Genomic DNA, 25,762 nt, shown 5'->3' on the forward strand with positions numbered 1-25,762 from the left:
CCCCAACACTTCCTAGACAACCAGCTGAGAGAGTAATGACGAGTTTGAAAGGGTATAAACCTAGATCCTTTACCCTAACCTCCTGCCTCCTCAATACATTCCCAGGATGCCTCCCGGCAGGTGATATATATATATATCCCTTTTCTTTTTTGATATGCCTTTTATTGGGCAAAATCCAATTTTACTTTATCCATTATCTCTGCCAAGGTGCATCTTCAAATTCTCCCTTCCCCAGCCTACACTTGTAGCTATCTTCCCATTCAGAAAGAAAACAGAACTTAAAACCCTACTTAACCATTAACAAATCTTTCCAAATTCCTCTGACTCTACTTCCTTACCTTCTCCTGGATTCCTTCATCATCACCAGCAAAGTACAAAATAGGGACATTTAGTTCAGATGCAGCTACCCACTGGAGTACTGCTTGCAGTTGCTTGTTCTGAACTGTATCACTTAGGCTATGATTGCTGACGATCACTTTGGGTGCTGTACATCCTTCAGGGGGCTGTCCTGATATACCTCTCAGTTCATTATGGATAGCTTGATAGGCATTCTGCAGGAGCGTTTCTGCTGTCCCTGTGCCCTTGACTGGTAAACACTCATATAAACTATCTGGGAAGGCTGAAGTTGGCCTGCTCGCATCTCCAGACTTATCATCTCCTAGCTCTGCCAAGGGAGAGTCACAGGACTTGGCAATAATGAGACATAACTTCATCACTGAGTCCATTAGATGTTCTACCATTTGCCCATTCATGTGGCCATCTAGCTGGTTAGCAACCATCTTGGTCAGCCCAGCAAAGGTACCACCAGTCTCATCGCCTTCACTTAATTTGATGGGAGAAGGGGTTATAGGTCTTTCACACTGGTGGCTATATTCTTCCTTAATTGGCTGTTCTGGTACCTTGGGTTCAGAGCTACGGTCACTCTTGAAAATGGTCTCACTAAGTAAATTCCGGATAAAATTAAAGAAAACACTCATTAGATCCTTCTTTTCTGCTTCTTCTTGGTCACCTCCCATTTGAGGAGATTTAAGGCTGGACTCATCAGAAACTACAGGGGACTTGTTGGCAGGCAAGTTGGTGCTGCCAGCAGCTTCAAGGAAACTCTGTGCATCCATGCTTCCTCCCTGGGCCAGGTGGTATTGAATCAGAAGTAAGGCAGATACGATCAGATCCTTGGCCCAGGAGTCTGAATCACATATAAAATTCTCAGGTTTCTCTCGGTGATGCATAGGGGGACTGAGGTTGCAAGTATCCAGAGGATATCCCAGAGGGATGTCTGGTACAGGCTTGTACTGTTTGTTGGGAGCTGCAAATGTTGCCCTTTGGAAACCTGGAGATTTTCCTTCTTTTTGTTGATTTGTATGCCAAAAGGTCAATCCCTCCTTGATAATGTGTTCACCCAGAGTTTCAGCACAACTCTTCTCTTTCTCTGGTTTGGATGCAGGAGAGTACATTTTTTCCTTCAATTTACCTTCAGATTTCATGCTTGCAAAGTTTGTATTTTGGTTTTTAGGGTCACACATCCCTTTCATGGAGACAAGGGAGTAGCTCTCAGACTTGTCCTTGGTTTTCCTCAGATTTTCAGGAGGTTTCTTTGCAAACATTACAGTGTATAGCTTACCCAGCATAGCATCCATGATATCTGTAGCCTTCTGGCTTCCATGAGAGAACAGACTTCTTTTTACAGCTGAGACAAAGTCTGAATCAGTCATGAGGGTCCCTGTGACGTTGTGGAGATTCTTCATGAAGGAGTCAATGAGATCTGAGACAACTTCTTTTGCGTGCTTCAGCAGTACCTTCTTTAGCAGAATGGTGGCAATTGTTGTGTCCTTCACTTGGATCCTCAGTGTCTTCATGATGGAAACCATCATGTCAGATACCACACTGTTAGCATAGGTCATGATCCCTTGACTAACAGAAGCTGTAAAGTCATCAGGCCTTTCCTGCCCTCTGAATACCTTTCTCTCCCCAGGTAAGGACCTTCCACCCTCTTTGGCATCACCCGCATTACGAGATTCAAACACCTCCTTATAGAAGAAAGACTTCTTAGAAGGAGGCTTGTCATCTGGACCCTTGCTTTTCTTGGTGCTCTCCTTGATCTTCAGAGTGGTCTTATATTTCAAATTTGGAGGACTTTGTAATAATCCTGAGGCTCTGTCACCAGAGCCTGGAGCCTTTTCTGAGGTAGTATTCTTGGAACATGCAGAGACAGTCTCATTCACCAGCTCTGATGCCACCTTACTCAGGCTTTTGTTGGGTGTGGGTTCATCTCCCATGTACAATGACTGATGGATACATCTGTTTTCAGAGCCATCTATCCTCTCATTGATTTCCTTGCGGGCCATGGCTATGACTAGATTTGTGAGGCGGTTAGCATAGAAGGAAACTTCATCTACTGAACTTCCATTACCAAGTTGGACACTGGGACCCTGGACAGGGTTCTCTCTGTGACTCATCTCAAAATGCAATCTTCCTGGACTGCCCTTGGTGGTGGAATTGTAATAATTCACAGAGAAACCCTTGCGGGGATCTCCTAAGTTGCTCATTTCCCCATTAAATGAGGATTCTCCAGGCTTGAATCTAACATCTTGAAACCCTGCTGTACTTTTTTCCAGGTCTCTGCGGAGCCAGCTGAGCACTCTGATAGGATCAGTTGAAGCTTCCTTAAAAATAGACAAGCATTCATCCGACTATAACAAAGTAAAGATATGGGACATTCAGGACAAACTCAAAGACTAGTTACAAAAATGGTCACCTCTCTCCAGCCTTAACTGCTGTATCATTACAATAAAAGTAACCAACATGTATTGAGTACTTAGTGTGTATCAGGCACTATTCCAAGTATTTTAAGACTATTATCTCACTTATTAGTATTCTCTTTTTTTAGTATTTTTAAAATGATTTTATTTATTAGAGTGAGAGAGAGAAGGTACATGAGAGAGGGGGAGGGGTAAAGAGAGAAGAAGAAGCAGAATCCCCGCTGAGCAGGGCTTCATCCCAGGACCCTGAGATCATGACCTGAGCCAAGGCAGACATTTAACCTACTGAGCCACTCAGGCATCCCCTCACTTAACATTATTCTTGCAGTAAACTTAAATGTTGGCTCTCTTATTATATGCATTTTACAGAGGAGGGAACTGAAGAAAGGAAAAATCAAGTTAGTTACTTATCTGAAGTTATACAGATAATCACCGATGGAGCAAGAGTTCCAATGCATGTAGTCTGACTCTAGAGCCCATGCTCTCAGACACTACAGTATACTGCTTTTAACAACATACATCCTTAAGATCTGATATTTACAGCTATGTAGCAGAATTAGCATTTAAACTGAATCAAAATTTTCTTATATTTGTATTACTTGCTATTTTCTAGGGCTTACCTGTTTTTATTTAGGTCTCTTAGTACAACTATAGTTTTCAAAAAATTAGAGAATTCAAGGACAATTGTGCATAATTAATCACTTTGCTGGGCTATACAAGCACAGTCTTGATATGTTAAATGGTTTCCAATGAACTATTTGATATCACTTAACTGAACAATCTAATTTATAATTAATGAGTTAATATCTGGACAATTATTAGTTTTGAATGAATATAGATTCTTTAATGGACACTAGCTGTGATAAGCACATGTACATATTTATATATTTCCCCATTGCAATTTATAATTTTCATCTGAACATAGACCAGAATAAGAAGTGAAAATGTCCTATTTACTATCAAATGTAAAGGAGCACTGTGATTATTAGAGTAATGTCTATCTAGGAATGACTACAAGTATTGCCAATTTTTAAAGAATAATTTGGTATTTTAACTACCAAGTGTCACATAAGTTACTAGTTACTATTTCTTAAATACCTGTGTTTGCCAGGCACTGTGCTGAGTGCTTTACACACATTATTTCACTTCCTCCTCATATACAGACTGCAGGAGAGGTATTGTTTTGGTTTCATAGGTGAGCAAACTGTAGCTTAGGTTACATAAATTGGCTAGTATCTCATAGCCTCCACATGATGGAGTTTAGTATTCAAATCCAGTTCTGACTCTAGAATTGGTTCTCCACACCTGCAGTACACTGCTATGTTTTGATGACTTGGAAAGCAGAGAAAAGCAGTTTCGCCAGTCTGCTATGGGGCTGGTTTAACCTGTCTGTGGGCCATGGTGTTTGGGGCAAAGTCCTTTTAAATGGTTCTCCTAATTTGAATAATAGCTACTTTAGGGAAATTTCATACTTCAGTGGAAAACTATGCATAAGCTATAGCACAGCCTTCCACATTTTCTGATTCTGATTCTCTTGAAGCTATGTTACAATCTTGTAGATAATGGATAGCAATTGCAGTATAATTCTTGTTTATACATGTTAATTCTGACCAGAGAAGGTTCCACTGTGTTTTGCCTCCATTTGCACATTCACTTCAATATTCCTGACCTATAATATGTGGTTTTTTTCTTTAATTCTCCTTTGAATCCCACCAGTTCCTTGTTAATCATTAAAATCTTTACCATGTTATTTTAATTAATTAGTTAGTTAATTAAAAGTTATTTAAAAGCAGGCTCCACATCCAGCATGGAGCCCAACACGAGTCTTGAGCTAATGACCATGAGATCAAGATCTGAGATCAAGAGTCTGACACTTAAAGGACTGAGGCACCCAGTCTGAGCCCCACCATGAGTTTATTTTTATACATGTATGAAAGTCATTATTTCATCCTTCTCTAAAAATGATCTTTTAACAGTTTTTGAAGTCTTTGCCAAGATGTCCAATAGATTCACCTAACAGAGGTAAATGTCATCCTGAGGGAAGTGCATGCATTCTTTTTCTTTGACCTCAGAAGTGAATCTAAGGTGGCAATAGAACTTTGCAGATATTATGTTTTTTTTCTAGTTTTAATTTTCCTCTGTATTAATTTTGCATTGGCTTTTCATTTTTGTTCCTTTAGGGCTAATAGTCATTGGTGGCAGTGATCTCTTTAATGGACTAATTGTTTATAGAGATCTATTCTCTGTTGGGTAAAACAATGGAAAGTTTGTTTTGCTAGTATTTTTTGCCCATCTCAACCTCAAAGTAATTAAGAATTTTGTGCCCACTTGGAAGAAGAGCTCTTTGATTTCTGGACAGGGGAGTCTTGTGTTTCTGTGATTACTTTTGATGCATGCTGAAAGTTTATTATTTTTTATTGAGATTTAATTGACATAAAATTGTATTAGTTTCAAATGGGCAATATAGTGATTCAATATTTGTGTATATTGCAAAATTATCACAATAAGTCTAGTTAACATCCTTCACCACCCATAGTTCAAAATTAATTTTCTTGTGATAAGAATGCTTAAGATCTACTTTCTTTGCAACATCCGATATACAATACAGTATAATTAACTGTGGTCAGTATGCTGTACATTAAATCCCCAGGACTTATTTATTTTATAGCTGCAAGTTTATACCTTTTGACTCTCTTCACCCATTTTGCTCACTCTCACACCACCCATCTGTTCTCTGTATCTGTGAGTTTTATTTTTTAAGTTTCCACACGTAAGTGGGATCATATGGTATTTGTCTTTCTCTGTCTGACTTATTTCACTTAGCTTAACACCCTCTAGATCCATCTATGCTATTGCAAATGGCAAGACTTCCTTCTATTTATGGCTGGATAATATTCTATTGTGTATATACACATTTTTTTTATTCATTCATCCATGGATGGACACTTATGTTGCTTTTATGTCTTGGCTATTGTGAATAATGCTGCAATAAACATAGGGTATAGATATCTCTTTGAAATAGTGATTTTGTTTCCTTCAGATATACACTTGAAGTGGACTTCCTGGATCATATGGTAATTATTATTAGTTTTAATAATTTCATCATGTAGTTGCAATTAGTATTAAATGAGATAATATGCACAAAAATTTGTACTCTTAGAGTGTGTATATAAGATAATACTGCTCAAACATTTCAAATTAAGGTTAAATTTCAGAAGAGGTAAGAGAAGAGTAAGAAAAGTCAATAAGCTTGATTTTTAGAGTAATGCAGTGAAACACACTTAACCATCTGTCAGAGTATTAGGAATAAAACTTGACTTCCCATGCATGGGAGAGTGGTGCTCTGGAGAAGAGAAATGCTGGAAGACAGTATGGCTAGGGATGTGTACTGTGATTCATTCCTATCAGACCAGGTGGGAGTTGTGGGGAAACTACTTTCTGAATTCCTGTGATGAATTTTTTAAAAAATTGTTTTTCTGAACCAAAGATCAGTAACAAATGGGAAATTCTATATGGACATAATTTAGCCTTCAGAAGAAGTTTTAGGAAAGAAAGCTGCCTATAAGCATGTCTGAGAAAGAGACAGAGAAAAGGTGGTCAGGTCAGAGCAGAGACTGCATTCAAGAAATGGAAAATCAGGTTCAAATATACAAACTATCCACCAGGAGGACCAACCTGATGGTCCTCTACTGAAGAAGTGATTTAGGGATTTAGGGGAGGTAATGTGTAACACAAACCACCTGCATAATTCAATATATATATAGTATCTGTATACAATACACTCTATTAGATATTGTGGGACATATAAAGATAAAAGAAATATGATCTTTGCCTTCTAGAAACATAAAGTCTACTGTAGAGATGAAATATGAACACAGATATTACTAAATACTATGTGATTGGTGCTATAAAATAATAAAAAGATGTTTAATGTTACAAAAGGGACATATAGCTTTGGGTGGATAACTAGAAAAAGCAGTGGCATTTGAGATGGAGTTCTAAACATTTGATAGATATAACAAAGTGGGCATTTCTGGCAGCAAGATGACACAAGCAAAATATATTATTTGGGATAATGCTAGTTTTAAGTCAGATAACCCCTGAAGTACTAGTGGTATAAGGAAACAGGAGTATTTCTCAATCACTTTGTTTAGAGAGGACATTCAATAAGAAGCTTTCTTTGCAGTAACTCAGGGACCTAGGCTCTGCTTTTGCATGGTTTTACTCTCCCCTAGGGCCTCAAAACCTATTCTTCAAGTGTATAAGGAACAATCAAGATCACTGAGAACTGAATGGGAGACTTTTGTGGTTCAGACATGGAAGTATCAAAAACTTCTACTAATATTCCATTCATCCTTGTTTTTTGAAAGTTTGATTATAATGTGTCTCAGCATGGTTATCTTTGAGTTCGTCTTTGTTGGAGTTTGTTGAACTTCTTGGATATTTATATTCATGTCTCTCATCGGATTTGCAAAGCTTTAAGCCATTATTTCTTCAAATATTCTCTCTGCCCTTTCTCTTTCTCTTCTCCTACTGAGGTTCCCACAATGTATGTTTGCTTGATGGTGTCCCGCAGGCCCCTTTGGTTCTGTGTTCACTTTTCCTCAATCTCTTCTCTTTGTTCCTTAGAGTTGATAATTTCCATGGTTCTATTTTCAAGTTTGCTGATTCCTTCCTCTGCCTGCTCAAATCTGCCTCCAAATCCCTTCAGTGAAATTTTCATTTCAGTTATTATACTTTTCATCTACAGAATTTCTTTTAGGTTACTCTAGGTTTTCTACCTCTTTATTGATATATCTATTTTGTTCATACACTTTTTTTTTACTTTCTCCATATTTATTTCTTTGAACATCTTTAAGACAATCGTTCATTTTGCTTTTTAATATGTTTTTTCTTTATTTATTTGAGAGAGAGAGAGAGTGCAAGAGAAAGCATTAATGGGGGAGGAGGGGCAGAGGGAGAGGGAGAAGCCAGAAGCCTGACACAGAGCTCAATTTCATAACCTGGGTCCATGACCTGAGCTGAAGGCAGACACTTAACTGACTAAGCCACCCAGAAATCCCAAGACAGTTGTTTTGTAGTCTATGTCTAGTGGATCTGCCATCATCAGGTCTTTTTCAGACACAATTTCTGTTGGCCTACTTTTTCCTTTGAGTGAGTCACACTTTTCCTGTTCCTTTGTGATTGTTGTTGAAAACTGGACATTTGAATCTAATGGCTGAAAGTTTAGAATTGAGGCTATAAGCTATCAGTATTTGTCATTCAGAAAAACATTAAATGTAAACAATAATATCTTCCTACTTCCATATGATACCAAATTAGATTATAAAGTCCCTTAAATAAAGGATCTTTTTCTGACTGGTAAAGTACGCTTAAAGAACCTAATCCAGAAAAATTTTAGGAGCTTAAGGTCACATAAGTTAGGATAACCTTTGGCAAACAAGGTAAGTTTAATAATTTTGATTTAATAAAAACAGCTAGCTGTCCTTTATGATTTATCAGTATGAAGTATAATGTGAGTATGCACTTTTTACTTTGATATGCTCTTCATAAACTTATACAGGTTATACAAATCCAGCAAGCTAATATTACTTCTACTTTATGTTTAAGATCATGAAAAATATATATTTGTGTTTATTCAACTTGGGTATTATTCTAAAAAATTTTATTTCAAGTTATTATATTTTATAGTATTGTTGGCTTGATGGTAAATTTTCAGCATCTTTATGTAACTTAAAACACTGCTATTTAATGGATATTCATTGGATATTTTGATAATTTCTAAGTAAGGTAGAATATTGAAACACTGATGATTAAAAATAGGTTATATGCTTTTGATTCTTACGGGTTTTTTTTTGCTTATTATTTTTTTATTGTGATAGAGAGGCTATATCTTTTGGTCTGTTAATAAATATGTCCATTTCTGCCACTTGGTTATGAAGGGATTTATATGGCTATAGAAAGTTGTCTGCCAGTCTGCACTTTAGCTGGTGTATAACAGTTCACAATTATACCTTACTCTCTCTCTCTCTTTTTTTTTAATTATATACTTCGCCTTCCCCACATTTTTTTTAATGAAATAGAAAAATGAAAAGTACTTTGCCTAAAAGTTTTTATTAGTATAACTTAACTGTATTTAGGAACAATGGTTTCAGGGAATCCCAGTGGTATACATTCTTGTTTTTATAGAAAATGTAGGTGAAACCTGGTAGAAAGAATTTCTTAGTCTCATCTTCCTAGTCTCAGGATAGCAAATAATGGAAGCCTTTAAAAAAAAGTTCAACCAGAGCTTCGTTATGAAAACTTCCAGTAAAGCAAACTTAAGGCCTATCTGGTTGCTATGGCCTATCTGGTTTATCTATGTAAATAACTGACTAAGTCTGAAGATATTAGCCTGATTTTGTTATAAAAATCACCTTATTTTGAGATTTATTGAAATGGAGGTAACTGTAGAGAAAAAAAAAATCATGCTCCAATAGAAAATAATGCATTGTCTATAGTCTACAATTTATAGACTAAGCATTGTTTACAGCCTCCCACATAATCAGATTTTGAATCTATGGGAAGTATTTTACAACTGTTAGCTGTAGATAATTGACAACAATGCAGAATAATTCTTCATATCTGTAGACATGTAAATTCTGTTTGTAGGGGTTCAGCTCCCTTCCCTTCCCCACTGTAAAAGAGGCTAGTTTTGCCTCTACTTGTACATTCATTTTAATATTCCTGATCTGTAATACATCTCTTTTTAAATTCTTCTTTGAACTGGTTGTAACACCTCACCAGTCTCCTCATTAATGAGTTAAATAAAATCCTTAACATGTGTTCATTTTCGTATCTGATTGAGAGTCTGGATTTTGTACTTTTTTTTTTGAAAATTATCCCTTAATATTACCCACTTATTTAAAGATAGGCATATCTAGGAAGATGAGACTAAGAAATTCTTTCTACCAGGTTTCACCTACAGTTTCTATAAAAACATTCTGCAAATAGGTATGTTTCTGTAATTGGGCTATAACATGTATATGAAAGTCTTCTCATAATGCAGATGTGGGGCTTATTCTTTTATCTTTTTTGATTCTTTTCCCAGAGCATTAAAAAGATATAGCATAGCACACAGTTTTATGATGGAGTATAAAGAGCTGTGTTAGTCTTCTGTGTTTTTAGGTTTTTATTGCCCGTTTACATTTTTTAAATCTAGAAAGTATGCACCTTATGTCCATTATTCCACTTGACCCAGGAGGATTTTGCAAAAGTGGTTAATGAAAGGCTAACCACATGTGCTTTTTTATCAGTGCAGTCTACAAACATCCCATCTCTTCCAAACCCCATTCCCTTCTTGCAAACTTTACCTCTCTTCTTATACAGTAGTATCAAAGGCAGCTGGAGAAGGTGGATGCCAAATGATTTCTGAATCTTTCTTAATTAAGGCCAGGGAAAATTTTCACATCCATGAAGGAGAATATAAAAAAAGTTTATATTCCCCAACACTGGGTGTTATTCTGTATGTTAGTAAATTGAACACCAATAAAAAAAAAAAAAAAAAGGAAAAGAAAAAAAAAAATAAAATAAAAAAATAAAATAAAAAAAAATAAAAAATAAAAATAAAAAAAAATAAAAAAAGTTTAATTTTCTCTCCTCAGCCATCTTCTGCTCCAGTACCTTAGTTTGAAGTCAACACATATACCTACCATCCTATTCTTCACCTCTAGCTCTGTTAAATACACTTTATGAAATTTTCCCTGACCACTTCCCACTTTGATCTGTACTTTAAACACCTAATCCAATTATTGCCAGAAAACTCACTCGGCAAATTATCATGAACTTCTTACAATTAGGCTAATTTTTAGATTATATTTATATTTTTTATTTTCCCAAATTAATTGTAAGGTCTATGAGGGCATTAATTGTTTCTTTTTCTTTTTTTTATTCTCCAGAGTGCTCCTCCCTTAATGAAAAATCATGACTTTTTAAATTTTATTTAGTATTGAAATTCATCTATCTTTTATTTTTCTACATGAAAGAGCAGAGGTAAACAAAAGATCTAATAGCAGCTGTTTTGGTTGGTACTTACTCTAGAATAATTGGATATTTATTATCTATACATCTTAATGTCTTATGTAGGTTTGATAGTATTATCTCTCTTAGGCTACATAAGACAGATCAAATAGATTTTGGAAAATAGGAGATGGGTATAAATAGAACATTGTATGCAAATAGGTGTTTGATAAATAATAATAGTAAGGATGGGAATTACCATAGTGATTTCATTAGATTATGAGATTCTAAAAAAAAGAATTCTGTCTAATTTGTTTTTACATCTCTGACTCTAGGACTTAGCACAGGGTCTACGCCAGTCATCCATGACTGTCTCTCAACAGAAAGTCCACCTTTCTTTGCCTTGCTCTGTGACATTGGAACTGGACCCCTCTAAACATTTCTTCTTTGGCAACTGGCTTTGTTAGTAGAGGGCACTGGAGAGATGCCGCACTTCTAGTGCACTTGCACCCTCTGGCAAGCATCTTCTGCCCCAGCAGGCTAGTCGTCCTATGGCAAGCCATACTCTCTCCAAAGAAATCTGAAGCCACCTTGGCTGAAGGAGAGGTAACTACTGTGAGTTCTTAGTCTCTTCCTGTTCACTCTCTTGCAACCTAGGGGGGTAGTAGCTGCTCTCTATATTTGCTACTTCTGAAATTCTCAGGGTCTTACAGTGTTTAGTAGTTAACTTGTTAACTATCTTTCACTAAAATTTTTAATATCAAATTGTGTGCTATGATCTCCATCTTCTGACTGGACCCTGACTTACAGTGCCTGATACTAAGCACTTAATAAATGTTTGTTGAATGATGAAGGCAGAATGATAATGTTACTTAGATGAGAGCTTATAGTTCTGAGAATTTTGAGGTACCTTACATTTTAAAAAATAGTTTCTATGAACTTTGTAACATTTCTATTTGAAATCCAATCCCTTTCTGTTTGAAAATTTAAAAAAATTTACAGCTGTAATATATAGGTTTTGCATTAATTAGATTTCTTCTATGAAATTATAATATTATAGAATTTTGCCTCCAAAACAATATGAATAGGAATTTTTTGGTCTAGAGGAGTTTGTGTTTTTCCCCAAGAATTTCACCTTCAAAAATAAGAGGTAGGCAGTGGTGGTGAAGAGCATAAGCCTACTCTTAATGGTACTCCATTTATTCCTAAATGAGTATTTATAAAGAGATGGATGCTTACCATTTTCCAGTCCTGGAGTTGGCTGTCTCCAGGTGAATAGACATCAACTTTGCATACTCCATTTTGGCTTTGTAACCAGTCAACCTTATCTGACATCTGGAAGTATAAAAAAATAAAAGAGAGAAAGAGAAATGGTCATCAAAGGGACAAGTTACATGAAAGTAAGGAGAAATAAGGCAAATGGCTGAGATGTAGAAAACAGGAGCAATGCTTTCAGTAGAGTCCTGTCCCAAGAGCTACTTCAACCTACCTACTGAGAATGAAGATCTCTTCATTCCCAGTTCTTCACTGCAGGAAGATTTCTTAAATATATTTATCTCTAGTACTGAGGCCAATGCCTCTTATATGCTAGAGGTACTTAATATGATTTGTTCATAAATGAACCTATGAAGCCCTGCCCTGCTCTATGTGTCCTTGCTTGACAGCCTTTCCATATCCTGGATTTTCAGTAGACAGACACTCAAAACTCAATATGATCAAAATAGAATTAATTTGTATTTCCCCTGCCTATTCCTGTCTTTTAAAGTATTATATGCTTCATTTTCATTAATTTCTAGAGCACTAACTTAACTTATATTAGCCACAAGTCTTAGAAGCTTCTCCTTAAGACCAGTCCCTCTCCAAATAGCCAAGGATCTTGGGGAAATTCTTAGTCTCTATGGATCAGCCAAACTCTGGATGCCAAGAGAAAAGGGATGCCACATGCACTATCCAATGGACCTTTGTGTGGATGCTTTGTTGATGTTGATTGTTCAATCCTCCCAGTACTGTGCTCTACTCCTTAATCTCAGTAATGGCACTGCCATCTAGCTAATCTTCCAAACTAGAAAACTGATAATCATTTTAGTTGTCTTCTCCTACTCCAAGCCTCCCTCTAGCTGCTACCACTTTCTTCTTTTATTTATTGTCTCTTTTCAGTGAAAGAATTGCTTTTACTTGCTTTTTGCTCACCTCAAAATTTAGCATAACATCCCCTATTCCTATAACTTTGACCTTAGTCTTGTTCACTTTCCATAGCATGGCATCTTATTTGGTAGTCCTTGAAAACATGGCTAATTATTATAATATTTGTCCACTGATAATCTACAAGTATGAGAAGCTTCTCTTTGACCTCTTTTTCCATGTCAGAGTTCCATTACCATTACATTGAAGTTCCTTTCTTTCATTATAAACTTTGCTTACATCTATACTTCTCAACAAGGTGGAATAAGATGGCCAAATTTTCCCTTCTAATGTAAATATCTTTAAAAAGTATATATATGTATGCTTTATATATAATATATACATTACATATAAGATATATATACTTGATTTGAACAAAATAAAACATTTATTTAAAATTGTTATGGGGCGCCTGGGTGGCTCAGTCAGTTAAGTGTCTACATGTGGCTCAGGTCATGATCCAAGGGTCCTGGGATTAAGCTACAAATCAGGCTCCCTGCTTACCAGGGAGTATGCTTCTCCTTCTCCCTCAGCGCTTTCCCCCACCTCGTGCTCTCTCTCTCTCTCTCTCTCTCAAATAGATAAATAAAATAGTAAAAAAATAAAATTGCTATAAATTGTTTTAAACTGTTACAGTAAAGTCCAAAAGTTTATCTTATTTTTTTACAGTGAAAATGCATTTTATAAAAAATTACTTGAAGTAAGTTAAGCATTATTAAGGGTTGAATATCTGGTTAATTGGAAATATTTGTGTTAAAAGACTTTGGGGGGGGTTGACATCCTCCCTCAAAATAAAACCAACACAAATCAAATACAGATTACACAAATTATTTAAGCTTATTTATAAATGGATTTATTATTTTTGTTATATAGAATATTACAAATAATTACTAAACAGAAAATAGAAGACCTTTTAAGAGCTACTGGTCCTTTGCTCCCACAAGGATTTGTACCTGTTTTCACACCCAATCACTAACTCAGATTAGGGATACCGTTTCTCTTACTCTTCCTGACGTTGTAATACAATAGTTTCCCTGGATACGTAGAGGGTTTTCCTCCCTGATTAGATGGAGAACTGTTTAAAGGTACTGAATCTGCGATACTACCTCCCAAAGAATCTTCAATGGTTTTGGGGTGGGGAGACTTAGGCATTGAATTTCATAAAAGCATCCTGGGTGATTCTAATGTACATCTACATAAGAATCAGAATCCCCGGGGCCTAGGGATTCTCTCTGAGAACAACTTGCCAGCTCCAGATTTATTTTTATTTATTCTTTTCCTTAAAAATTTTCTAAAATTTTCTAACATTCTTTGCTATCCATTTTAATAGTTATTTTAAACCATAACGAGGGGTTCTTAATGTCTATGAAGTCCTTTATTGCTCTCAGCCACTCATATATGCTAATATTCTTATGTTTGAGTCATTACCATGAATAAAGGAATGGATGCTATTATTACTTGGACAGAGAATGAGGAAACTTGGAAACAGTTTGCTCTGAATTGTTGACAGAACAAGTGAAAGCCAGAAGCTTACCTTTCAATCTCCACTGATATTTTATCTTATTGAACTACTTCTAATAGAAAACAACAAAATCAACAGGACCTCCTGACTTATTTAAGCTATATATTGCAATTAAAAATCAAGAAAGATTACATACAAAAGTAAGGAAATTATGTGATGACTTACTCTTACTGAGGACAGGTTCTGAGATATGAGGAAAGCTCTTGATTAATTTGTTGTTGTCTTCACTATTCCTAAATTTACCCACCCCTCCTGCCATGAAATATAAGGGATCTGCAATGGAAAGACACAAATAAAAATGACTAATTTTACATGTGAACCCTATTGTTTTTATTACCAAGTAATACTATTTTTCACATGTCATGAGCACAAAATGACATTCAAATTTAAAGTCCAGATCTTATTCTGGGTACAGTCTGATGGTTCCAAGGTGACAAAAAAAAAGGCTCCATCTTCCGGCCAACACTTTCTGAAATGACTATTGTTATTCTCCACTTCCAAATCAGTGATATATAGGCTTATTTAACAATGACAAGACTAAAAGTATTTAGCTTACTTTCAAACTTCTTGACTAAGAAATCAGAAAATAAGTAGCTAGAATGAAGAATAAGTGTCCTGAATTCATGGATCTCAAAGCACTTTGTAAATATTCTTTTGGGGACTTGAGAGAAATATACATCTTCATGTTGTGAAGGGAATTTATAGTTAATGTTAGCTCTAGCTTCCAGATCAAAGATCTTCCTTATGCTTCCTCTTCTAAGACATTTAAATAGAAGACACAAGGGCATTGTACTTTCACACTGGCATACCCACACAGCCCACTAGTAATGTCTCTCTAAATCCCACCCTTGCTTGATAGCTCAGGACAAAGCTTACCTACCCCATCTATGAAATATTTTCTAGGTACCTAACTGAATGTGATTACTTCTCCAACATTTTCATCTTATTTTGCTTCAACATTCCATCTAGTCCTTTAACTGATCACAAATATTTCATCTCTTTAATTAGATGGCTTTCTGAGGGCAGATGCCTTTTCTTACTCATCTTGTTAACCCTCATAGTAACTAGTGTCTTAAAGTTGGTGTTTAATAATTATCTGCTGAAAGAGTGAATACAGGAATACTGCCTATTTCTAATTCCAGATAGTGTAAATTTTTCTTTCTTAAGTAGGAGAATCTGAGAAGAACCAAAAAATGGTTTGCTCCAGTTTGCTATGGTGGTAAGCCACACATTCAGTCTTTCCTGAAGCTTAATTCCTATTGGATATAAGTTCACCCTAGAGACATAGCCAAGCTATTAGTATTTATTCAATGATTTATTAAAGACCTTCCCATCCCAATAATACAAATAAGTCAATATTTCAAGAGTGCTCTTGTACTTCTTTCACAAACAGAAAGTACATCTTTTAGTCATGTATATCCAGCAAACATTTCCAATTATGTGTACTAATGTTTCATTCTACTTACTATATCTTCTGCATTTTTATCTGCATCCATGAAACTTATTTCAGACTTTAAACTCCCTAAATTGTCCTGGATAATTATATTTCTATGAGGTACTTAAATATCTTTGATGGTAATGATATTGAGACTTCTAACTCTGTATACATTTCCCATAATAAAATGAAAAAGAGGGAAGGAAAATCTAGAGTTTAATGGAGCCAATGAACAGATTCATAAATATCTTAAGTCCAAAGTTGGTGAATAATATCCTGGAGTTAGGGTAGAAAATACAAAAGAAAAAGGATGCATTGTATTATCTATTAAATTTGATGAGGAAAGAAAGCCAATTCTATACAATGTATAGATAAATGGACCCTAGAAACCATTTATTCTAACATCCTCATTTTACAGACTAGGAAACTAAGGCCCAGAAAGGGAGTGTTAAAAACATTGGATATATTCCTTTACATATTGCAGCTCTGCAAGTTAACATCCCAAAAGCTATGAAATTTTTCTATGGCCAATAGAAGGATCCTGTGGCCCATAGAGGGAATACTCCCTAAAAGTGCGAATGTGGTTGAGACCTCAGCAATAATTGAGGAGTGCAAATGGCGAATGGCAGCCAGAGAGGGCATAACACAGGGATTTGGTTATGGCTGCTGTACTTCAGACCATAGCTCTATCTCAAAACAGTTTTCTCCTATATCCGTCATAAGCAAGAGGCTTCTGTTTACTCAAGATTCTTAAAGTCACAGAAAAGCCCAAATTACAGGCAACATAAATGAAGCTTTTGTAGGGTTGATACATGTCTGATCAGGTTTTAAAGTTAATTGAACCAAATTTTATTACTGGTTTTAAAAAGAAAGAATATATTCAATTAAATCCATTCTCTTTTTCTCTCTCATTCCCTTCCTCTAAGTGCTTGGCACATTGTAACACTCAATAAATGTAATTATTGCTGACATCAGTCACAGTCTATTTTGTTTAAATAAAGATTAGAAGGGTGTGCATGTCTTTTCCTCTGGTGATACCGTTCACTGTTAAGCCTCTCTGTCAATCTCCTCCATTTTCACTTTCCTTTAGCTTCTTCCTCTGGTGCCCCATAAATACAGACACTTTCTTCACATGGCTATATATAGTCTGCCTTTTCCAAGGTCTCTGTTGTCTAGCCAAGGCTTCAGAAATAACAGTAGAGGGGATGAAAGTAGATGAGAATCAGGACTCAGTGGTATATCAGTCTAATTTTGTTTTTTGAGCACTGGAGAAAAAGACACAACGTTTGGAATAGCTACACAATGAAGAGAAGTCAGCAGGTAGTTAAGCTTCCAGTCTCATCATCAAGTTGGGAAGTGGGAAATAAGATCCCCTCATAATCCCAAAAGGATGGCCAAGGAGATCTGGTCAAATCTGCAACAAAATGAAAATTTCAGCAGCAAAGATGGTACGTTTAGCTGCAATGCTACTGAGGGAGAGGCTCATTTATTTCCAGAAGATTCTGATATAAAATCAAAATTGTGCAAAGAGGGAGGCTGGGTTAAATATTAAAAGTTAACCATCATTTGTCACTGAATTTTCCTAACCACAGCGGCTCAGAAAATGGGCTGTTTTATCAGCCCACTGGAATTTCCTACCTCTGTAGCACTGGAATAGAGAACCACAGAAGACTCCAGACTAGACTTTAAAAGTCAGTGAAGATGCTGGGATGTTCTTGCTCAGCTCAAGATCTTGTTTCCTCCTCCAGCCTTCCATGTACCTCCCCTTGTTGGGACTGAAGAGTGACATCAGAATTGCAACTGGTGATGTCACTGTCTCCATAGCAACAGTACTGAGGCTATCAGAAACTGAGTTGTCAAAGGAGAAGAGGATAGGTGAAAATACTTAGTTTGGAAGGACTGGGCTTGTTTTCTTCTAATTAATTTTCTCCTTTAAGTATCTAATTTAGACAGGGAATATGGTGGGGGGGGGGGGATTTGCCAACGAATTGCACTTAAAACAACCGAGTATTGTGTATGAACAAATTCAGATGGGTGCAGAGGGGAAGAATTAAAATTGAGCATCTACTAAATTTTTTAATGCAAAGCCCATGGAATCACTTCATTTTGTGGACCCAGCCTTAACTGTGAGTTATAAGCATCTCACCTTTTATAAAACAAAAATAAATTTATAGACATTTTGCCCAAACTGACCATCTCTGGGTTATAATTTATCTTCAATGGTCAGATACAGTAGCACTCATCCATTCTCTGCAATGCCTCAGCTTGAGGAAATGTCCTAGAATAAACTGAGAGGCATTTGGTTGGCAATTTCTATCCTCGAGAAGGACTTTGTTCTTGGCACATTCTCTTTGGAAATATTACTCTACATACACTTGACGATTAAATACAGGACTAATACATAGTTTCCATGAAACAAAAAGAATCTTGGTCAAGGCCACAAGATAAAGATTAAAACTGTTAACAAATTCAAAAGTGACTGGTTTGTTACAGCTTCCTTCAACAAGGCTATTTAACTATGGATGATCTTTTATACGGTCTCAGTTTCTTCATCTGTAAAATAAATAAATTGGGTGTACTCATCTCTTAAGATCCCTCCCAGCTCTAACAGTCTAGGATTTTGATATTTCACTGTTATTTAAATAGAACTTCACACACATGCACATAGTACTTTGCAGCTGACAAAGCACCTTCACACCCCGGTAGGTCATCTGATCCTCACAATAATCTTCTGAGGTAACAGGACAGGTACCACTTTCTGTCTGGTAGGTGTAGAAACTTGCCCAGGTCACAACTATTAACTGGTAGAGCTAGGACTGGGATCTAAGACTCTGAGTTTTAAGACAGTGCTCTTTCAACAATATGCCACTTTGAAACTAGTATTGAGGACATGAGACAGAGTTTGACTTGGAGATGTAAAACAGCAGGCTTGCCCTGCTGCACAGGTGTTAGGAGGCTGCTGCTGCTAATGGAGTCTGGCAGTTTATCAGAACCAGTTAGGTGTTTTGTACTCACATTGACCCCAGACTCAAGTATCGGGGAATTTTAAATACTGGGTGAACACTGAATGAGTCTTCAAGAGTTCCTTTCCTGTTCCAATTCAATTTTGCACGTGAGGCTTCAAGAAACAGTGGAGGTGGGATCGAGTGGGGAACCACAAATCAACAAGCCTAGTAATAGGCAACCTCTACTCATTAGGGCCCTTTGTCCCTCCAGGCAACGCACAGGACTTTCTTCCTGAAAAACAAAACAAAGCAAAACAAACCCCAAAGCACTGAAAGAATTGCCAAATCTAGAAAGACGCCCCAAACTAGTTTGTTTTCTGATAAACCCGGGCAGATGTCTCAGGACAAGCTGCTGCTGGTTCCTGTCTTCCACTCAGAAAACCTGAGTGGCCAGAAGAAGACATTTAAAACTGCAAGCGTTCAACCTTTCTGCCTCCTCCTCGGGCTCCAGAAACCTGTATTCTGCAACAGTGCAGATTCTCAAAGAGGCCCACAGTCAAGGAAATAAAAATCACAAACTGTCGTTCTAGACTCAATGCTGAGTCTCCTTCTAGAAAAATGTGCAGTGGCATACACACACCCACTACACTGAACGCTTCAGGAGGTTCACAGAATTCCTTGAGCCCGCTCTCGAGTCACACTCCGGGTTAAGAATCCCTGGAGTCCTGCCAGGTGGTGATAAGCGTCATTGAAGTAATGACAGCAGGCCGGCGGCGGAACGATGGCCACCTGGGGCGTCAGAGAACTTTCCTTCGAGCAGACCCTGGGAGCCTATCGGGTAAAGGGCACAGCAAGGGCTCGGCTCGGCTCCGAGGACAGAGCGTGCGTGGCCAGTCGGGCGTGCACAGCCTCAGTTCTATTGCTTGCCCTCCTCCCCTTCTCTGCGTCCCACCTCGCTTCCCTTCTCGTCTCGGGCCTCGCTCCCTTTCCCCAGCTCCCCTCCTTACAGCCGCCCCAATCCCTGACCCGCCCTTCGCTGCCCGCTTAGCGCCTGCGCAGACACGCGCGGAAGATCGCTTTTGGCCCGGCTCGGTAGCCGTACTGGGTTGGGGCGCCGGCCGCGGGGGGTTGTGGGAGAAGATGGCGGCCGCCGCTCACCCCCGGCTTGTCCGGGCCCTGCCAATGTCACGTAAGTGTCACCGGGAACATCGGCCCCCGGTTGTCTTTCCGAGACGGGGATCAGAAGTGCTGGGAGTTGCGCCGTGCCGCAGCGGTCACTCCAACCCCGCAGGCACCTTGGTCTTTCTAGGTCTGGGGCTGCCTGTAGTTTTCAGCTTTCCTTTTCCCCTCCCCGGCTCAGGGGTCTGTGCTGAGCCAACGTGAGCAACGGGAAGGGGAATGGAGGAAGTAGGGGACACCTACTAAAGGATAGGGCTGTAAGGGTTTGAGGTGACGAGGACTGTGCGCGTGGCCGGCGGCGGGGCGTTCGGGAGGTGGCGGGGAGGAACCCGAAAAGGATGGAAAAAAAGGATAGTGAAAGTCTTCGGCGGACTCCCTGTATGCCCTTGTGCAGACCTCAATTCCAGCTTCTTCACGTTACAGTGGGAATGATGGGAATACCACAGCGTCACGGGGTTTCTGAAGCGGGTTAAATACAGTAGCATTCGTGAAAGCAGTTTTTAAGTCCAAAGCATTCTTGCCTGTGTCCGGTGTGTTCGCTGCAGGCCCCGGGGGTTGGGGGAGCGAGGGAAGAGTAGGGGACTCCTTAGGGTTTAACCCACTCTGGGGACCACTTTTGAAATGAAACATTTTCGGTAATAACAGCAATAGCTTCGGGACATCTTGACGTTGTTCATTTTTCCTTCCCTTCTGATGGGATCTGCTGTCATGGCCCGCACTTTGAAAATACTCCTTTGCTCCTACACTCGGAAGGCGAGGCAAGAAAAGCCAGGAAATGGGGAATGCAGTCACACTTCATGATCATTCTTCCCGCTCCGCCCTTTCACTGATTTGCCCCAATTAGCCTCTAGAAGTTGTGTTTTTCCATGGTGCATTCAAGTCATTATCAAGTCCCACTTGCTCTCAAAATGAGCTGCAGCATGTCGGAATCATTTTTAGTGCTTTAGAAAAGATAAAAATGGAGACTCATCGCAGAGCTTTTTTTTTTTTTTTTTAAAGATTTTATTTATTTATTCATGATAGACACAGAGAGAGAGAGAGAGGCAGAGACACAGGCAGAGAGAGAAGCAGGCTCCATGCACCGGGAGCCCGACGTGGGATTCGATCCCGGGTCTCCAGGATCGCGCCCTGGGTCAAAGGCAGGCGCCAAACCGCTGCGCCACCCAGGGATCCCTCATCGCAGAGCTTTGAATCAGAATTTTTGAGATTGACTCCTTGCACTTTAGGTTTTAAAGAATTCCACAAGTCATTCTGATGTTTAGGCAGAGGAGCAAGTCCGGGAGTATTTGGGGGGTGCTTTCCTATTTTCCGTCTTGGGTAGAGCTCCTGCCTACCACTGGAAAGGTGATTGGTTCACATCATTTATAGTGGATGGTTATGTAGCCATGACTTCTTTGCAAAGACATTGGCTGGTTCTTGTGAAGGTATTAATTACATTGCTGTGACATGATGTAGATCATGAAGGAAAATAACTGCCATTTGCTATTGGCTATCTGCTAACCATAGTCCTAAATATTTTCATAAATAGTTTTGCTTTAATTTACTTTTTTTTTTTTAAAAAAAAAACTGAACCTGTAGTTTGTGCTCTTAACTGCTATGCTTTATTGTCTCTGGGTAAAATAAGCTTTTGCATAAACTCTGGAGAGCAAGTCTAGTGGTAACATAATCAAAACACTATAAAACAGAACTGCATAAAACAGTTATATATGACAAAATGTGGAGAGACTACTAAATACCATAGGAAATCAGAAAAGGGAAAGATTAGTATCATTTGAAGTAGTAAGGGAAGATTGGAAGGCCAGTGGAGAACTGCAGTGCTTCCACGGATTTTTTTTTTTTTTTTAAGAGTTGTTATGATTTGGAAATTCGGAGAAGCTAGGCATTTTCCTGACATGGGCAAGGACAAGGTGATGAGAATGGAATCACAAAGTACGTAGGAGGCAGTGAAATGATGACCGGTAGATATGGAATAATAGTAGGAAAGACAGTTGAATGTGTTAGATGGGATCAAATAGTGGAGGACTTTGCAAGTCAAGCACTTTAGTCCAGTGGTCCCCAAAGTGGGTTTTGTAAGAGGAATCAGTGGATACAAAAATGTGATATAATTTTGAAATGAAAAACATTTTCAGTAATAATAACAATAGCTATCATTTATGTAGTTCAAACTATATACCAGACACTATTCTAAGTGCTTTCTTCCTTCTACTGGATCATTTCCATTAGTGTATAATGTTATAATAAGGGGCACCTGGATGTCTCAGTGGTTGAGCATCTGCCTTCAGCTCAGGTCATGATCCTGGGGTCCTGGGATCGAGTCCCACATCAGGGTCCCTGCAGGGAGCCTGCTTCTCCCTCTGCCTTTCTTTCTGTGTCTCTCATGAATAAATAAATAAAACCTTAAAAAAAAAGTTATATTAAATAAAAAATCCTGGGACGCCTGGGTAGCTCAGTGGTTGAGCGTCTGCCTTTGGCTCAGGGCGTGATCCTGGAGTCCTGGGATCGAGTGCCGCATTGGGCTCCCTGCGTGGAGCCTGCTTCTCCTCCCTCTGCCTGTGTCTCTGCTTTTCTCTGTGTCTCTAGTGAATAAATAAATAAAATCTTTAAAATAAATAAATAAATAAATAAATAAATAAATAAATAATAAATAAATAAATAACAAATCCTGTTCTCATGTTCTTCTAGTCCCTCCCCCGCCCCTTTTACATTGTCTCTCTGGAAGAATCATCGATACTCTTTATCCCACTTCCTTGCCTTACATTCTCTCTTGCCTGCTCGGGTTAGGCTGTCATTCCTACTGCAATAAAATAGCTCTTATTAAAGGCATTCAAAACCAATATCTTCTAGGTCTGTGATCCTCTATCCCCAACCTATTTTACTTTTCAGCAGCCTTTGATAGAGCTAACTATTACCTCTGTCAGTCCCTTTCTTCATTTGTCTTCTGGATACCATTTCCTTCATTTCCTTTTGTTCTCCCCTTACCTTACTGGGCTGCTTTTCAATTTCCTTTGCTGGCTTTTCAGCCAAGTCACTTAAACTCTTTGAGCCTGAGTTTCCTCATCTGTAAAGTGACAGTAAGAATAGTATTAAATAAGATAATACCTACTGAGCACATAGAACAATGGCCAGCATCTGCTAACAGCTTTGTAAATTTAGCTGTTATTGTGATAAGTTTGTTATGTGTCCAGTCTGCAATAAGTGTTTTTCATCTTTGTGGTTTCAGTCACTGTTCAGTAAGCTAGGCTTTTTCTCTAATTTCATGCTTTTGGATAGGGAAAAACTCATGGTTTCTGGGCAGAGTGCCACTGGAGAATCATGTGCAGAAAACAGACACAGACTTATTTAGTTACTTACCATCCTTCCTTCCTTCTTTCTTTTTTTCAAACACAGATTTCCTAAAGCCATTCCTATTTGTTTCTTTTAGTTTTCCCCAAGTTTACAAAGCACCAATGCTATTGACAAACAGTTTGTTGAGTGGAGCAGAAATTTATCAGCAGTTTAAACTGTTTAGTTGTTTTTTTACTTACTCCCTGAAAGTTAGGTAGCTTGCTCAAAAACTCTACCCTCTTTCAAGAGACTTGAAAATTGGGAGTGTGATTCCGAAGGAGTTTTACATCTCTGCCGAATGAAGAAGGGTTGATGGAACTGAGGATGTGAAATCTGAAGAAGACTTAGTAGAGATACCATCACTGCACTTAAATGCAGGAGAGGGGTTAGATTTGTTCTTGGTCATTCCAGAGGAACATAGGGATCAAAGCTGCTGGGAAACAATCATTGATCTCTCATGTGGTGGAACCTTCTGTTAGAGTGGCTCCAATGAGAATGGTCTGCAGTAGTGGAAGTAGTGTTTCCCAACCTTGCAGATGTCCACACTAATGCCACGTGGTCTCCTTACATAAAGTGTGGAGAAGGTTTAAACACTGATGCAGAAACTTAGAGGGTTCCTTCTAATCCATGAACCCAAGCCTATGAAAAAGAAATAGAGGTTTGAGAAACACTCATTTTGTCATTAGTTTTGATGATTTTCAATAGCTTTATGTTGTCTGAACTATACTCTTAAAAAAAAATGTTCTCTACTAGCAGTCCTCTGCTTCGAGCATGTATGTCAACTTTATTTTTTCATTCGTTATCAGGTTTCAGAGTCTGTTCCAGGTAAATCCTCTGTTCCCTGCATTGGGCTTTTTCATTCCCACATCTGCATTGTTACAAGTGTTATGTGCTTCACACAGAAGTCTATTCTTTCTGATATTCCTCTCTATTTCTCAAACTAATTTATTGCTCAATAGCAAAAATCCTCCAAATAACCCAATTTAAAAATGGGCAGAGAGGGTATGTGGAAGGCCAACAGGTACATGAAAAGGTGCTCAACATCATTTGTCATCAGGGAAATGCAAATTAAAACCACAGTGAGGTATCAGCTCATACTTTAGAGTTGCCATGATCAAAAAGACAAGAGAACAAATGTTAGCGAGGATGTGGAGGAAAGGGAATGGCCACTATGGCCAACATGAAGCTTCTTCAAAAAATTAAAAATACAGCTGCTATATGATCCAGCAATTCCACTTCTGCTAATATGTTAAAGGAAATGAAAAACTCAAAAAGGTATCTGCACTCCATGTTTATTGCAGCATTATTTATAATATCCGAGACATGAAAACAACCTAAGTGTTCATTGTGGGACGAACAGATAAAGAAGTTGTGGTATTTATATGCGATGAAATATTATTTGGCCATAAAAAACAAGGAAATCCTACCATTTGTGTCACTGTGGATCGACACTGAAGGCACTCTGCTAAGTGAAATAAGTTAGAGAAAGACAAATACTGTATGATCTCATTTATATATAGGATTAAAAAAAACCCCAAATTCATAGAAAAAGAGCTCAGACTTGTGGTTCCCAGAAGCAGAGGGTTGCAGGAGGGGGGACTGGAGGAAAGTGGTCAAAAGGTACAAACCTACAGTTATAAAGAACTGCTCGTGATATAATGCACAATATGGCGACTTAGCTAATGTTGCTGTAGGATACATAGGAGCAGTAAGGTAGTTAATGCTGAGTTCTCATCACAAGGAAGAGGTTGTTTTTTTCTTCTTTCCTTTTGTAGCTCTATGAGATGATGAACATAAGCTGAACCTTTTGTAATCATTTCATACTATGTAGAAATCAGACCGCCATGCTGTATACCTTAAACTTACACAGTGATATATGTCAGAAATTTCTCAAACTGGAAGAAAAGCCCCCCCAAAACACACTTTACCCAGGAATTATTCCTCATAATTATCTATTTTATTGCTCCCTTTCTTTGCATTCTCTCAGTTCCTTTTACTATGCAGGTTTATACTCTCTTAGTTTTTTTAAATGTGATTTATCTTCCAAGGTGTATTGTATCCTATAGGGCAGGGAGAGGGATTTTACAGTTGACTCTTGAACAATGCAAGTAGTTAGGGGCACTGACCCCTCCCTCTCCCATCCCTGCAGTCAAAAATTTGTTTGTTCCCCTAAAACTAGCTTACTGTTAACCAGAAGCCTTACTGGTAACATAAAGTTGATTAACATATTCTGTACGTTTTACATATATACTATATACTGTGTTCTTACAATAAAGTGAGAGAAAAGAAAATGTTATTAGAGAAAATCATAACAAAGAGAACGTAGAGTACTCTGCTGTATTTATCGAAAAAAATCCACATATAAATGGACCCACACGGTTCAAACCCCTGTTGTTCAAGGATCAACTGTACTTTCTAA

At 38.0% G+C, this 25,762-nt stretch overlaps 2 protein-coding genes across 7 annotated transcripts in view; one reads left to right on the plus strand and one right to left on the minus strand.

The window, feature by feature from the left end:
* The window catches only part of AKAP3 (A-kinase anchoring protein 3), a 38,407-nt gene extending 18,538 nt beyond the window's left edge, over positions 1-19,869 (minus strand). Inside the window, exons 1-6 of one of the 6 annotated variants that reach the window (XR_005379756.1) lie at positions 19,793-19,868; positions 18,911-19,132; positions 17,534-17,743; positions 14,626-14,733; positions 11,997-12,092; positions 339-2,690 (exon numbers count right to left, since the gene is read on the minus strand). Coding sequence is in view for 5 of the 6 variants with exons in the window: in XM_038576527.1 (XP_038432455.1) it covers positions 339-2,690; positions 11,997-12,092 (2,448 nt within the window). In the remaining variant the exon portion in view is untranslated. Of the gene's footprint in view, positions 1-338; positions 2,691-11,996; positions 12,093-14,625; positions 14,734-17,533; positions 17,744-18,910; positions 19,133-19,480; positions 19,760-19,792 lie in introns of those variants that run through there. The other 5 variants (XM_038576527.1, XM_038576526.1, XM_038576523.1 and 2 more) reach the window with 5 other exon arrangements.
* A 7-nt stretch (positions 19,870-19,876) lies between these two features.
* NDUFA9 (NADH:ubiquinone oxidoreductase subunit A9) overlaps positions 19,877-25,762 on the plus strand; it is a 40,997-nt gene continuing 35,111 nt past the window's right edge. Inside the window, exon 1 of the mRNA XM_038576545.1 lies at positions 19,877-20,029. Within this exon, the coding sequence (XP_038432473.1) occupies positions 19,981-20,029 (49 nt within the window). The 5' untranslated portion in view covers positions 19,877-19,980. The remainder of the gene's footprint in view (positions 20,030-25,762) is intronic.

The sequence above is a fragment of the Canis lupus genome, chromosome 27 (genome assembly GCF_011100685.1).
Source record: "Canis lupus familiaris isolate Mischka breed German Shepherd chromosome 27, alternate assembly UU_Cfam_GSD_1.0, whole genome shotgun sequence".
Taxonomy (NCBI): Eukaryota; Metazoa; Chordata; class Mammalia; order Carnivora; family Canidae; genus Canis; species Canis lupus.